The sequence below is a fragment of the Colobus angolensis genome, unplaced genomic scaffold (genome assembly GCF_000951035.1).
Source record: "Colobus angolensis palliatus isolate OR3802 unplaced genomic scaffold, Cang.pa_1.0 Scaffold230, whole genome shotgun sequence".
Classification (NCBI taxonomy): domain Eukaryota; kingdom Metazoa; phylum Chordata; class Mammalia; order Primates; family Cercopithecidae; genus Colobus; species Colobus angolensis.
Window position 1 is genome coordinate 6,541,066 of NW_012115489.1, and position 15,256 is coordinate 6,556,321.

Sequence of the window (15,256 nt, forward strand, 5' to 3'; positions counted from 1 at the left end):
GTACCCTTATCCTCTCTCCAGAAAAAGTCATTTCACTTTCTCTAATGAACTCTTGGAACACAGATTTGGTAAATATATTAATCATTCCATGCTCTAATCTATTGCTTATGTATCTACCCTCTAAGCTTTACTCAGGTTACTTTCTTTTATTTTTCTTTTTTTTTTGAGACAGCATCTCACTTTGTCACCCAGGCTGGAGTGCAACGGTGTGATCTCGGCTCACTGCAATCAGGTTACTTTCTTAAAGATTCACTAACATGGTTTTTTTGTTTTTTTTTTGTTTTTTTTTGGTATTTAATCCTGAAAGTCAATGTATGCCTGGGAGCTCTCTATAAATAATAGCCAAAATGTTGCTGAACTCAAGGACAAGTACATCTGTGGATTCATTGATTTTGAGGTTTTATTTCTGTAGAACACCAGAACAATTTTCCAGACATTGTTTGTCTAATTGTATCACTTTCCCTCAGATTTTATTACTCAGATAAAGGAAACTAGAGATATCTTTGAAAACAAACAAACAAGCAAACAAACCAACCACTGCCTGCTTTGTGTTTAGACTCGCAGGCGGTCAGTTGCTGTGTATGGGCAGTATGGGGGCCAACCTTGTGTTGGAAATGCTTTTGAAACACAGTCCTGTGAACCTACAAGAGGATGTCCAACAGAAGAGGGATGTGGAGAGCGTTTCAGGTGTTTTTCAGGTAATTTGTTTTCCATAGGCTCAGCATGCAGATTGTAAATTCAAATGTTATTTGGTGAACTTGCTCATTATATATTTGTTAAATTTTACTGAATTTATATTGGCCTAAAATTAATTCCCCCAAATATCATCAGGATTTTTGTTGGTATGTTAATCACACAGTCAGCTATCATTTTTTTCAAATGCAAAGGGAAGCATCTGGTAATAAACACAGGAATGCTCTTTGTCTCTTTGAATGGAACTCTGGCTACTGACAGACCCAAATAGTTCTTGACAGTGTGTTTTGAGTAAAGATGCAGAGTGAGTCTTGTACATATATTGAGATTAGACAAAAACAATGTTACTGCCTAAATTATTACATCTACAAGAAAAGCTACCCTAATGAACTGATTAAGGAGCGATACAGTTCTCTCTTATGCATGGGGTAATTCAAACATAGTTTTGGCATTGAATATTATTTGACCAATACTCTATGTTGTATTTATGCAGTCAGATTAATGTAACAACATTTAGTAAACATTTATGATTCTTGTTTCAAGTAGTGGTGAGGGTTGTATATACAAATGAAACACATGCCTCTTCCCTCACAAATGTTAAAGTTTTATGGGCAGAATAGTACATAAATAATCCCTGTGTTAGAAGTGCTCCTCAATGATACCTGTTGAATGCTTATTTTACTTTCAAAATCCAAATTAGATAACAAATCCTTCAGTAAGCCTGCCCTAAATCCCCAACTGATAGAAGTAATTAACCAATCACTTCCATATGTTCCTTATGCGTATTGTACCATCTGTCATTTGGATTATTTGTTGGCCTGAATGTCTCTCATGGTGAACTGTGAACTCCTTGAAGACATGAATTATATTTCTTTCATGTTGGCTTCTGGAGTCCCTGGTACATAATACACTGTCAACAAATGTTTTCTGCATTGGATTGAGTGGCAGTATAGCAGGGTACATGTCCTAGAAGGACAGCTGTGCACCAAACATCCTATGAGGACATAGAGAACATGCATCAGAGCCTGTGAGGCAGGGATGGCTTTCAAGAGGAGATAATGTTTAATTTGATTCTTGAAGGACAAGTAAGAGATAGGTGGAGAAAACCCTTCTAGGCAGAGAGAACTAACTAAGTGCAAGATCAATGGAGATAACAGAAAGCTTGGCCTTTTATTCATGCAGGTAGTCCGGTATGACTAGGGTATAAGAAGCTAGTAGGAGAATGGCTGGGGATGATGCTGGGGAGATAGACCGGAACTGGATCATGTGGTACTCTCCAGTGCTTCCTTGGTACTCTAGATTTACATACAATTATGATCTATGTCTTTGTAGTATTTTGTAAAGTATATGAAAAGTCTGGCAAAGGCCATTTTTATTCATATTTGTATCCCAGCCCCTATTGTGCTATAGAAATATTGAATTTTAACCTTTTGATAAAATTGTCCTGCTCTTAAAGCTTATAAATTTAAATTACCAAGAAAAGCTCAACTTCATCATCTTAGAATGACAGAAACAAACTGAAAGTTGAAGGTCAGGAAGTCAGTCTATCTTCCCAGTAGTTGGAATTATATACTTTAGACAAGCAGCTTGATGATTATGTGTGAGATCCTGAAATCCTGAAATTCTATTTTCAAATTTGTGTCTAATTGAGTTAAGAACCATTTCTGTGTGCCACAAAATGGAGACAAAATAATCACGAGTCCGTTTCCGGACAGTCTGAGGATTTATCTCCCATTTATATTGGCGTATCAGTGCAGTGTTGCAGGTGGCAGGAAAAATCTTTTTGGTCCTGGGTAGTGTTTCTCTTCTTCCCTCTTTCACATTTGCACATGGATTTTTCTTGTGTTCAGGTCAGTGCATCAGCAGATCATTGGTCTGCAATGGGGATTCTGACTGTGATGAAGACAGTGCTGATGAAGACAGATGTGAGGACTCAGAAAGGAGACCTTCTTGTGATATCGATAAACCTCCTCCTAACATAGAACTTACTGGAAATGGGTAAGGTGCTGGGCAGTCTCCTGAGTACATCAACGAATTACAGTTTTAAATTTTGTTTTATTTTATGGTTTGGTAAGTCTAAGAACAAGTCTTCTAATAGGCAAGATTCTTGATTGGCTCGGAGCTCTTTGCCACATCCTGAGACAGTATTTTTGTTCACACATACATACCTATAGATACATGTGGTGAGATGCAGAGTGACCCCTTGTCCTGGGATGGTCCTGGTTTTAGCACTGAAATTCTAATTCCGAGACACCCGTCAGGCTCAGGGAAACCTGGACAGTTGGTCACTTCATGGGGGTTAGAAGGGAAGGAGAGAGAGAGAGAGAGAGAAAAGACTGATTCAGTAATGTGGGACTATTCAAGAAAATGAAGAGACAATAGAATAAGAACAGGATGAGAAGAGAGACAGAAGCAAGTGTGTTGTAATACCCAGGCTGAACAGCAATTGTCTAAACTAGTCAAGAAACTTCGTTTCCAACTGAAGATCGGAAAATACTGTGTTTACCTTATCAAAGAGAATTCTGAAGAAGTTTTAAGGGTCATATGACTTGTTAAGGTTTTGAGACCTAAAAATAGCTTATTTTAGAGTGAAAGAAGTAATTTTTCTGAAATATTTTAAAATTTATTAACAGAGAAATAGGGTGAAATTATTTGAAAGAGTACACCATTCAGCATGCTAAGAGGCAATTACTTAAAATTTATTATAGAGAGCTCTCCCTCCTTAAGAGTAACCTTAATTGTATTGGTTTTATCTGCAGATTCAATTTAAAACCAGCTGTTGCCATAGATACAAAAGAGCCATGTGTTTCGCCAATATGTTCTTAGATGGAAAGAATGTTGGACTTTCCGAGCTATTAGTTTTAGTGATTATACCAAGCTGGGGAAGCTGGATAATGCATAGTATGCATTAGGATGCTGTGCTCTTCATTTGAGCTCTCTCAAAGAAGTATTTAACTGTAATGCATTTTAAGAAATTCTAGAGTTCTCTAATACATTTTTTTCCCACCAAGTGGTATTTCTGGTTTTTAATGGCTTTTTATCTCCTTCTCCTCCTCCTCCTTTTAACAGTTACAATGAACTCACTGGCCAGTTTAGCAACAGAGTCATCAATACCAAAAGTTTTGGCGGTCAATGTAGAAAGGTGTTTAGTGGGGATGGAAAAGATTTCTACAGGCTGAGTGGAAACATCCTCTCCTATACATTCCAGGTACTTATGACGTTGTTGATTTCTAGTCTGGAATTGTCAGAGAGCATTATTTATATGATATTGACTTTTAGGTGTTTGTTGAGAATTTATAGTCTAATGTGTGGTCAATTTTTATAAATGTTTTATGTTTACTTGAAAAGTATACACAGTGTTTTTGCTTTGGGGTACAGGGCAATGATACTTTTAACATGTGTCATTCAAACGAACATATCCTTATACCTCATTTTCAACTTCATGTTCTATATGGGCCCAAGACCTTATTGTCTGTGCCAGCATAGGCATTAAAACTTAAGGCCCCATCCATGACTGGTAATGATAGTCTCTTGACACTGCTACAGTGTCAGCTCACTTAAAATGCTTTTAGTTTAAAATTATGAACTATTTCATATATACAAACAAGTGTGGATAACATATATGTGTAATTTGAAGAAAACTGCCCTTATATGCCCACCATCTGCCTTAAGTGACTTAAAGGCACCTTTACGCCCCTCTCTGATCACATCCCTCTCACTCCTCAGGCAACCACTGTCTTATATTTTGTATTAATTATCCTTGTTTTTTCTATAAATGCTTATTCTTTATATGTCTTGGTCCCTAAATACAAATTTGTGATTCAGTTTTGCCTATATTTTCTACCTATTCTTCTGTTACTTTTTTCACTAAAAGTTATGGTTTTGAGATTTACTCATGCTGTTGCAGGTGGCATTTTTATTGCCGTTTCCAATTTTTTCCTCTGAAAATGTCTTGAACATTCTTGTGCCTGAGTCCCATACAAATGAACTAGAGCGTCTCCAGGGCATACACCTGCAACTCAAATTGCTACCTCATAGGATATGTATGTATTAAATTTTACTAGGTAAAATATGCAAAATGGCTGGATCATTTCATTCACCAGCAGTGGGGATGAGTGGCCTCCACTTCACATTCTTGCCAACAGTGGTATTGCCTAACATTTTAATTTTGCTTATGATCGCAGATCTCCTCTGGCTCCAGGGTTCTGTTTCTCAAAAGCTATTTCTGTCATACACACCTAAATTCACCCATGAGTAGGTTTTGATCAACGCAAAACGTACTCATGCAAAACAGTTATGGCTTTAGAAAACTTTACAGAAGATTTAGAAGGAAGATAGAGGAGAGATTTTCTGTTGCAGTAATGCAAACATGTTGAAGCAATAGCAGTTGGCATCTTCTATCTTAAAACAATCTTCCACAGCCTTAGCACAGTGAAATTTCTGGTCTCATTGGGTGTTAGCTTCTTTCTTGCTCTTGTCTTTCAAGATCTTCTCTCTCATTCCTTTTTCTTCCTTTGTCCCCAAACTCCAAAAATGTCTAATTCAACTTTTAATATTGATTACTTCTAAATTTGTAAACCCAAACTACTGAAATGTTCAGACAAAAGGGCCTTTTGCTTACCCAAATTAACCTTCTCCAGAAAGCAACTTTGATTATAAATAGCAAACATACCATCTTCCAATTTACCATAGAATAAGTTAGTTGCATTTAAGAGTTGTTGAATAATATAAATGAAAAGTAAAACAGATCTGAAAAATAATTGTAGCTACCAGTTTTTGAATAGTGGCATCTGCACTATTGTAGGTGATTAGCATAGGTTTAATTCTCACATAAGCTTTGGAAAGTAAGCAATATCTTACTATTTTATATATGTAGAAACTGAGGCTCAGGAGGACTTCAGCTGACATAGTCAAAGTCACCAAATTAAAAAATTGTAGAGCTTAGATCTGGTCTGTCAGATTTTACAGCCTTTTTTTTTTTCCATTACATTTTACTCACCCCATGTATTTCGTTTAATTTCTTTTTCAACTCTATTCAACATGGAAAATAACATGTATTACAATTTAACCTTTGGTCAGAAAGGAGAATGTAAGATAGGTATAGACAGATAATATTTTCTCACTCTATTCCTTATAGAATGTGTTCCTAATTCTTTCATAATTATACTGTGGAGACTTGCATGTATATTTTTCAAAGGGTCAAATTTAGAAAGCTACAGAGCAGAGAAAATAATAAGAAAGAGCGTTTCTGACTTCGTTGGAAGGTAGACAGGCAGGAAGTCTGCATTTCTGAAGAAGTAGGATAATTTAATAACAACGTGATCTTGACATTCATTTTCCTCAGCAGGGCTTGGTCTTTAGATTGACATCTGAAATGCCTTCCCCATCACTGAATGTGAAGATGTTTGTCAGAGTAGAGGGAAACTATAGCCTGTTATAGAGTGAGGAACAGAGATATTTTGAGGAGCCAGTCTGAGGGAAGTGAAGTGGAAACAACAGGCAGTGAGTCAGTCATGCAAATGCTACACCCAGGTGTGGACACAGAGGTGGTGAATGTCCTCCATGGTTCAAACAAATTCATCTCGGGTCCACTGGGTATTCAGCCCTCTTTGAGGTGGAAAGTGACATAAACAAACATAAATAAACACAGAATAAATAAACATAAAACAATCGGCCATTCTCTCTTATAATCCGTGTTTTGGTTTCTAGCATTATGGTTTATCCAGGGCAAACCCAATTTCTTGTTGAGTAAGCTACTTAACTTTGATCCTGTGCACATTTTCTGTCTACTTATATTTTTTATACAAGGAAGGCATTTGTGGCTTGGGAAGGTTTCCCTCTGCCTAGTTCAGCCTGAGAGATGGCAGAAAGACTGTTGTGTTTATTCTCAGTGTGGGATGAGTTGCAGAAGGGAATGAATTATGATCAAGGTGGAGAAACTTCATGGCTTCTTCTGTGTTTGGTCTTGAATATACTTCATTTTATATTTTGAAGAGAAATCCTAAGTGCGTATCAAATGAAAAACAAAAACAAATTCTAAAGCCAATTTTAATGAATGCTACATTATCTAAGCCTTTGCTTCCTCTATTGGTATGAGGACTAGATACCTGAGATTTCTAAGTCTACCTTGTTAGCTAGGAATAATTTAAATGATAGTTAAAAATATCTCCCATGTAAGAACCCTTTATATACTAAGCACTGTTCCAAGAGCTTTACATGGATCTGTTTTCCTTATAATAACCTAAGGAGGAAGGTACTGGTATCTCATTTTTCAAATGAGAAAACAGAGGCAAAAAAGCTAAATAGCTTATCCACAGTATAGAAGATGACAAAGGTGGGTTTTGAACTTTAGAAGTCTGCTCCAAATCCCCTCTTAGCAGACACTATACTTATAAGCATTTTATAGAGTATGTGGATGTATGTATGTACGGTGAATATCTCTATCTACATGTATATCGTGTCTCATTCTATATGTGGGTGGGAGAGAGAGAAAATGAAAAAACAGGAGGGCAAGAGGAACACTTCTTTTTTTTTTTTTTTTGAGAGGGAGTCTCAGACACCCATTTGCCCAGGCTGGAGTGCAGTCCTGTGATCTTGGCTCACTGCAACCTCTGCCTCTTGTGTTCAAGCGATTCTCATGCCTCAGCCTCGCGAGTAGCTGGGATTACAGGTGTGTATCACCATGCCTGGCTAATTTTTGTATTTTTAGTAGATACAGGGTTTCGCCATGTCAGTCAGTCTGGTTTCGAACTCCTGTCCTCAAGTGATCCACCTATCTTGGCCTCCCAAAGTGCTGGGATTACAAGCGTGAGCCACTGACCCTGGCCTGAGGAGCACTTTTGAATAACTGAATGAAGTTCAAACTGGCTGGATTACAGAGTGAAGTGTGAAGAGTTGTAAGAAATGAGGTTATAAGTGATCAGGAAAGTAAATAAAAAAGACTTTTTTTCTGGTTAGTTAAGGAGTTTGGATTAAAAAAGTCATTAGAGAGTTTAAGAAGGGTTGCTACTCATATGAACAGTGGAGAATAGATTGGAAGGTGGCTGAATGGGAGAAAGAAACCTGGTTAGAAAACCGTTGTAATAATCCCTGAGGGACATAATAGCGGCTTGAGAAAACTTGGTGAGTTGCTGAATGCGGGGTCTGATGGAGAATGAGCAGTCTGGGATATGAATGGGTTTCTGAGTTTCTGACTTGGACCAATGACCAGACGAAAATACAACCCTCTGAGATGGGTAAAGATCCATTTGCAGGGAGAAGACAAATTCAGTTTTGGTATCTAAAGTATGTCCAAGTGCTCAGGAGAAAGTGTTTGAGCTGGAAATATACATTTGGTGATTATTAGTATAGGAATGGTAATTGAAGGCACAGAGCAGAGAACACTGTTGCTCTTGGAATCAGCATAGAGGAGTAATAGAAGGAGATGCGTAGAGGAGTCTTAGAAGGAACAGCCACAGAGAAAAAAGAAAACTAGAAAGCCAACAGAAGAGAGTATTTCCGATAGGAGAGAGTGGTCAACAGTGCCAAATATTGTTGGGAGAAGTGTTCACTGTCTGTTGAAATAAGGAAGGTGCCAGCAGCATTGTTAAAAGTCAGACCATTGTAGGTGGAAAAGTGAATGGGAGGTGAAGAATTTAAGATAATTAATTATAGTCAACTCATTTAAAGTATTTAGATGGGAAAGTAGGAAAGTAGGAAAGAAGGAATATATAGTAACAGGTACAGCCTTTTTTATTTTAGTTGGTTGTGTTAGAATATATATAAGTTTTGACAGAAAGGAGCAAGTAGAGCAAGAAAAATGGAAGCTGTCGGAGAGGGAACGATCAATCCATGTAATCCACCCTTTGAAGAGATCAGAGAGGATGCAATACAGAGAAGAGACAGAAAATTTAGCCCCAGACAAGGGGAGGGACACCTATGGAGAAAAAGAAGGAAAGAAAAGTTAATAAGTTTGTGGATTTGTTAGCCAGCAGTTTAAGGGGTCTCTGAAGATGGGAGTTTTTGTAAAGAAAGAGGTAAAATCATCTTCTGAGAGTGAAGGAAGTGGCTGTAGAATTGGGGAACTGAATTTTGAAAAATTTTCAAAATTTTGCAGAATATAAAAATAGGTAATATAAAAATAGAGAGTGGGAGAAGGAGAGAACTAACTAGAGAAATAAAGTATTGTTGGATGGTATTGAGGATTCTACTGAAGTTGAAAAGCACAAATGGATTTGTAGTGGCACCAATCTGTACAGTTGTGCGATTTTTTTTTTTTTTTTTTTTAGACGGAGTCTTGCTATGTCACCAGGCTGGAGTGCAGTGGCTCAATCTCGGCTCCCTGCAACCTCCCCTTCCTGGGTTCAAGCGATTCTCCTGCCTCAGCTTCCCAAGTAGCTGGGATTACAGGCATGTGCCACCATGACCAGCTAATTTTTGTATTTTTAGTAGAGATGAGGTTTCACCATGTTGGCCAGGATGGTCTCCATCTCCTGACCTTGTGATCTGCCCGCCTCGCCCTCCCAAAGTGCTGGGATTACAGGCATGTGCCACCGCGCCTGGACAGTTGTGCGATTTTCTGGAGTAGTGCTAAAATGCTTGACTTAGCAAGCCTGGGCTGGGTTTTTGCCAGGAAAACATGATAGCAGGTCATCTAGGTAAGGAAGTTAAATCCATTGGCAAGAGAATGGTTGAAGTCATGAGCCAAGAAGCCTAAGCTGAAACAGGAAGGAAGTGAAAAAACTTAAAGTACTGAGAGCGAGAAAGGGGGAGAATAAGTGGAAGAACGTGTTTCTATAATGTTAAATAATAGACGTGGCAATAATAAAATGAGAGTTAAAAGAATAAGAGATGTTGGAATATAGGATGATTGAATTTGGGATTTCAGAGGAAGAATCAGTCTTGGAGAATTCAGGATCTAAGCTGGAAGAAGGAGGGTATTAATTAAGGAAAATTTAATAAGACCACATCACTTTGAGAAAGATGATTCCTGCAGCTATGTGTAAGTAGATGGGAGTGAGAAGATGCTGAACTAAAGAGAGGCTTATTTGTATTTGAATTGTGGCTATAAAGAGAAGGGGAAATAGGCTTTTTTTTTTTTTTTTTTGCATTGAAAGGGATATATTTAACTTTTCTTTCTCCAAAGAGATAATAAACTAATTTTTTAAGTCAAGAATGTATATGTGTGTATGTGTATATGTGTATATATGTATATATATATGTATACACACACACACACACACACATATATATTCTCCCAGCCCAAGCTGAATTTTTGCATCTAGCTTTTAAACAAATCAGTTTCATAATGTAATGGAAATAATGCTCTAATAAAAGATTTGCTTAAATCCATCTTCTTGTCTTTTCAGCATGCATATCTAATACTCAATAGGGGGTAGTGATAACAGTCATATTACATTTTCTGGCATTTTGGTGCATTTCTTTCTTGTATTTTTTGACTAGGCATATACTTGCATGATTGTAGTTAATAGCATTTTCACACTTATACCTGTTTTCTTATTTAATGTGACAACATGAATATTTTACCTTCACAAGCATTATTTAGTATGACTGTGTAATATTGTCATCTTCTTTCCTTTCAGTTTTCAAAAAAGTATATCATTTCCATCAGTTCAATTTTCTCTGTCCTTATGCTTTGATCTCAAACACAGACGTATATATATATATGTATAAATAATAAAAACACAAATGCTTGTGGAAGGAGAGTTCCTAATTTGAATATTTATATGGAACAAACACAGTGAGAGGGAGTCTTTTTGCTTGTTTTGTTTTATTCCCACAGGGACTGACATTTTTAGCAAATTAGTTGTCTATAATTTTACCAAATCAAGAGATTTTTACATAAAGAGTCAAATTTATCCCTTGGAAAAAAACAGACAATTTGTCAATACTAGAACCTGTAGTTACATCTAGTGACTGTCTAGTGGATTTGAGTGTTGTGTGTCTCTTTTAGACAGGGTGTGTGTTCACTTTTTCATCACCATGCTGTCCACTGGAGGTTTCCAACATTGATATTACTTGCCAGGGATGTGGGCATTTAATTTGGACACTTGATCTAAAGTAAAATAAAGGATAAATGAATGATGTCTCTTCAATAAAAGCTGAAGCTGTCACTTCTCATTTAGCTACATATGACTAACCTATTGTCTACTTTAAAATTCTTTTGGGGTGGCCCTTTCTTCTATCTAGCAAAGAAAAAAAATGTAATTTTAGCATTTATCCAAGTGAAACAGAATTAGAAAATTAAATCCACTACAGATCACATACAACATTCCAAAACAAAGCCCAAAAGAGCTAATTGTTTCGTATCACCTATTTGCATCTCTGTTCCCCTTTATTAGATGAAAAATCAAGAACCAAATTCTTTCTAGTTCTCTGTCAGTGTAACTTTTGTTAATTTGCTCACTTCTGGGCCAAATGTTGACATTCCAAAAGGAACACAGAAGTTGTTTGTACCTAAACGTGTTTTGTGAATCACTTGGGATTGCCATTGTTGGTACCATGTGTCCTGCTTAATAAAAAGTAATCATAGAATGAACTCTTTCCTTATAATCATACAGGTCTAGTCTTAATGAGAGTCACAGTTGCTTTGTGCCAATGAAGAGCTTTTCTCTTTGGTAAGATTGCATGAAGAAAGTATCCATGATAAAGCATACAAAAGTATCTTGGGTATCTCCAAGCCTTAATTTAGTCATAGCAAAATTTTTCATTTTCTTTGTAGGTGAAAATAAATAATGACTTTAATTATGAATTTTACAATAGTACTTGGTCTTATGTAAAACATACGTCGGCAGAACATACATCATCTAGTCGGAAGCGCTCCTTTTTTAGATCTTCATCATCTTCTTCACGCAGTTATTCTTCACAGACCAATGAAATCCATAAAGGAAAGGTTAGTATAAAATGTCAGCTAACTTTTCTGTGTTTTCCTTGTACCTGTAAAGGTACAATATTGTCTCATTAAATCTCTTTGATAATATATTTATTTATACTGGCCAGGCACAGTGGCTCACGCCTATAATCCCAGCACTTTGGGAGCCCAAGGTGAGTAGATTGCTTGAGCTTGAGCTCAGGAATTTGGGACCAACCTGGGCAACATGCAAGACCCTGTCTCTATAAAAATACAAAAATTAGCTGAGCATGGTGGTGCACGACTGTAGTCCCAGCTACTCAGGAGGCTGAGGTGGAAGGATCACTTGAACCTTGGAGGGAGAGGATGCAGTGAGCCAATATCATGTCACTGCACTTCAGCCTGGGCAACGAAGTGAGACCCTGTCTCAAAAAAAAAAAAAATACATACACACATATATATGTATATTTATTTATAGTTTTAAACTTCTCATTAAAAGTATTTGTTTTTATTTGAAGATGTTTACAAAGCCCTTATTACCTTGAAATCTTCTATTTTAAATGATCTTAAATTTCTTAAATTTGTGATTACTGATAATACTATTTTAAGTGTCATATACAATTTTAAAAAATATAATTAATGCTTATATATGCTTCTTAAATGCAAATGCTAGAGTCCTTTTAGAAGGTGCATGAAGATAAAATAGTTTAAAAACACTTTACTAAAGATAAAAGACTTTAAAAATACTTTATTACTTTTGAGATACCAACATTTTTATCTAAGAAGGTTAAAAGACTTATTTTTAAATACTGCATTGTTTTGAAATACCAAAACTTTCCTCTTGAGAAACCTGAATAGTAGAGATGGACTGTACTAATTGATATACAGTTATGGCTGAATAACTTTTTAGGCTGATCATTATTCACAATCTGAACATTTCATCTCATTCTTAAAGTTAGTAACTTGAATAATAAATCACTTAGGAAAATGTAAGGAATATTGATTTTATTTGTTTTATGACTAAGAAGCTGACTATGGAACTATGAGTTGTAAAAATATTTACTGTCTCCACATTATATTGTTCACACAGTGGGGATTTGGCAAAAGTAGATCTGTGATCTGTCTTGGATGTAATGAAAAGATGCTTAGAAAGTGTTTAAAAGACCTCATTATAAAGTAGCTTAACCTGCAAATACGCTAGCATGGGAGATAAATGATACCTACAAGTCATTGTCAAAATGTGGACCATAGGGACACATTATTTTATATACTTATATTTATCAGTTGATGGATTCATTCTCTTTTTCTAGTTGAAGATGGCATAGCAACTTGGTCTTGGGATTTTGGAGGTTATATAAGAAATTACCATATAATTTCTTCACCTGTAATATCAGCATTTTGGGAGACTGAGGCAAGCAGATCACTTGAGGTCAGGAGTTCAAGACCAGCCTGGCCAACATGATGAAACCCTACCTCTACTAAAAATACAAAAATTATTTGGGCATGGTGACGCACACCTGTAATCCAAGTTACTCGAGTGGCTGAGGCAGGACAAAGCTGAATTCTTCTGAATTAATTCTGAACCCTGAATTAATGCTTTGTTGATTTCATATTGAGAGAAGGGTCCGCACTATCTGTCCAGATGTAGGAGGGGATGGTGGTGGCTTAACATGGCGTTACTCTGATTTTTCTTTCTTTTTTCTTTTTTTTTTGATATGGAGTCTCACTCTGTTACCCAGGCTGGAGTGCAGTGGTGTGATCATGGCTCACTGCAATCACTGCCTCCTGGGTTCAAGCGATTTTTCTACCTTAGCCACTTGAGTAGCTGGGATTACAAGCGTACACCACCATGGCATGATAGTTTTTGTATTATTAGTAGAGACAGAGTTTCATCACGTTGACCAGACTGGTCTCAAGTGCTCTGCCTGACTCAGCCCAACAAAGTGCTGAGATTATAAGAGTGAGCCACCTTGCCTGGCCATTACTCAGATGTTATTAGTATTTGAGACTCCAAGTATTTCTGATTGCATCCAGTAAGTGGGTCCATAGGAGTGCTCATCATGCGTCAAAAATAAAAAAAATTCATGTAGTCTGGGTTGATTGGAGGTGAAAGTTGATGAAGATATTGAACAGAGAACTATTTCCATTGCCTTTTTATCTTCCACCTAAAACTCCTTGTACTCTTTCTTCTTTCCATAGAGTTATCAATTGTTGGTTGTTGAGAACACGGTTGAAGTGGCTCAGTTCATTAATAACAATCCAGAATTTTTACAACTTGCTGAGCCATTCTGGAAGGAGCTTTCCCACCTCCCCTCTCTGTATGACTACAGTGCCTACCGAAGATTAATCGACCAGTATGGGACACATTTTCTGCAATCTGGGTCGTTAGGAGGAGAATACAGAGTTCTATTTTATGTGGACTCAGAAAAATTAAAACAAAATGGTATAGTATTAAAAAATTTGTTGTCTAAAAGCATTTCTGGGATTTTAATGGGGAAATAACATGTAACTTTTAATGTAACGTTTGAGCTTTAAAATTTGACAAATAGAGATTTAAATTGCAAAGGAATTCAAAATTGCAAGAAAGTATTATTCTCTCCTTAAAATCTTACATGGTTTAAGAAAAGCCTGTCTACTCTTTTGTATAGTACCTTGAGCTAAATCATTATCATTATTGGCTATCACTAGAGGGTACTGGCTGGGTTTTTAGAATGCTATTTAAACGTTCCGCTTTCTCAGACTAAACAGTATTTTTCAAGAAAAATTACATGAGGAATTTAGTAATGTTTCAGAAATCAAAATGTTTAAATAAGTATTTCATTTACCTTTGTTTTTTTACCACTCACATTGTTTTAAAAAAAGTCTGCTTTGAATATCATAAGTTTGTTTACTACTTAATACTTGTAACAATAGCTTAAATTGATGGATACCTTCCTCATAACAAGTGAGTTACATATGTTAGTAATAATCCTTACTACTACCCAATGAGATGGGCATTATAATCTCTGTCCCACAGATTGAGAAACAGAGACTCAATGCTATTATGAGATTTATCCAAGGTCACGAAGATTGCAAGGAGGGTATTTAAGGCTGGGTCTAACTGGCCTCAAAGTCAGTTTAGCTTACTCCTTATGCTATGTCGTTGCTAAAATTGCCTGATTTTGGTTAGAATCAGGACATGCCCCTGAATTAATGCTTTGTTGATTTCATATTGAGAGAAGTTTCCTCACTCTCTGTCTAGATGTGAGAAGGGATGGTGGTGGCTTAACATCCACTCCTCCAAGTCAAACCTTTTTTTCCCTAACTTTGTCTTTTAGCTGATGCCCACATTTCCGTCTCTATTCCAAATCCCCTCTTCAAGGTCTTTCTCTTCAGAAGAGATTCTGTTACAACCTTGGAGAAGAATAAGATCTCTTACATAAGATTCAGAGGAAGTCTTAATAGCTTTTTAAATGGGTAAACTATAATATTTCTTCGTTTCCATTGAGCTGTTTTTTTGTAGGTCTCTACCACATAAAATTTAACTAGAATTTGATCTTTTCAAATCTTATAGGTTGGAAATGAGTGCACAAGTACAGGTTTTTGTAGCAAAGAGGAAGGACACTATTTCTTGAAGAATCAATCCAGCAAGTAGCTCAATCTAAATTCAGTTTTACTTCTTTTTATTGCACTTAAAAGAAATGGAGAGGATTTAAAAAAAAACATTCCAAGCTG

General features: G+C 36.5%; 1 protein-coding gene across 1 annotated transcript in view; it reads left to right on the plus strand.

Moving 5' to 3' along the window:
• Window positions 1-15,256, plus strand: part of C7 (complement component 7) — an 81,664-nt gene that overhangs the window by 25,765 nt on the left and 40,643 nt on the right. The window contains exons 4-8 of the mRNA XM_011944418.1: window positions 557-698; window positions 2,544-2,691; window positions 3,763-3,901; window positions 11,414-11,584; window positions 13,742-13,985. Of these exons, the coding sequence (XP_011799808.1) occupies window positions 557-698; window positions 2,544-2,691; window positions 3,763-3,901; window positions 11,414-11,584; window positions 13,742-13,985 (844 nt within the window). The remainder of the gene's footprint in view (window positions 1-556; window positions 699-2,543; window positions 2,692-3,762; window positions 3,902-11,413; window positions 11,585-13,741; window positions 13,986-15,256) is intronic.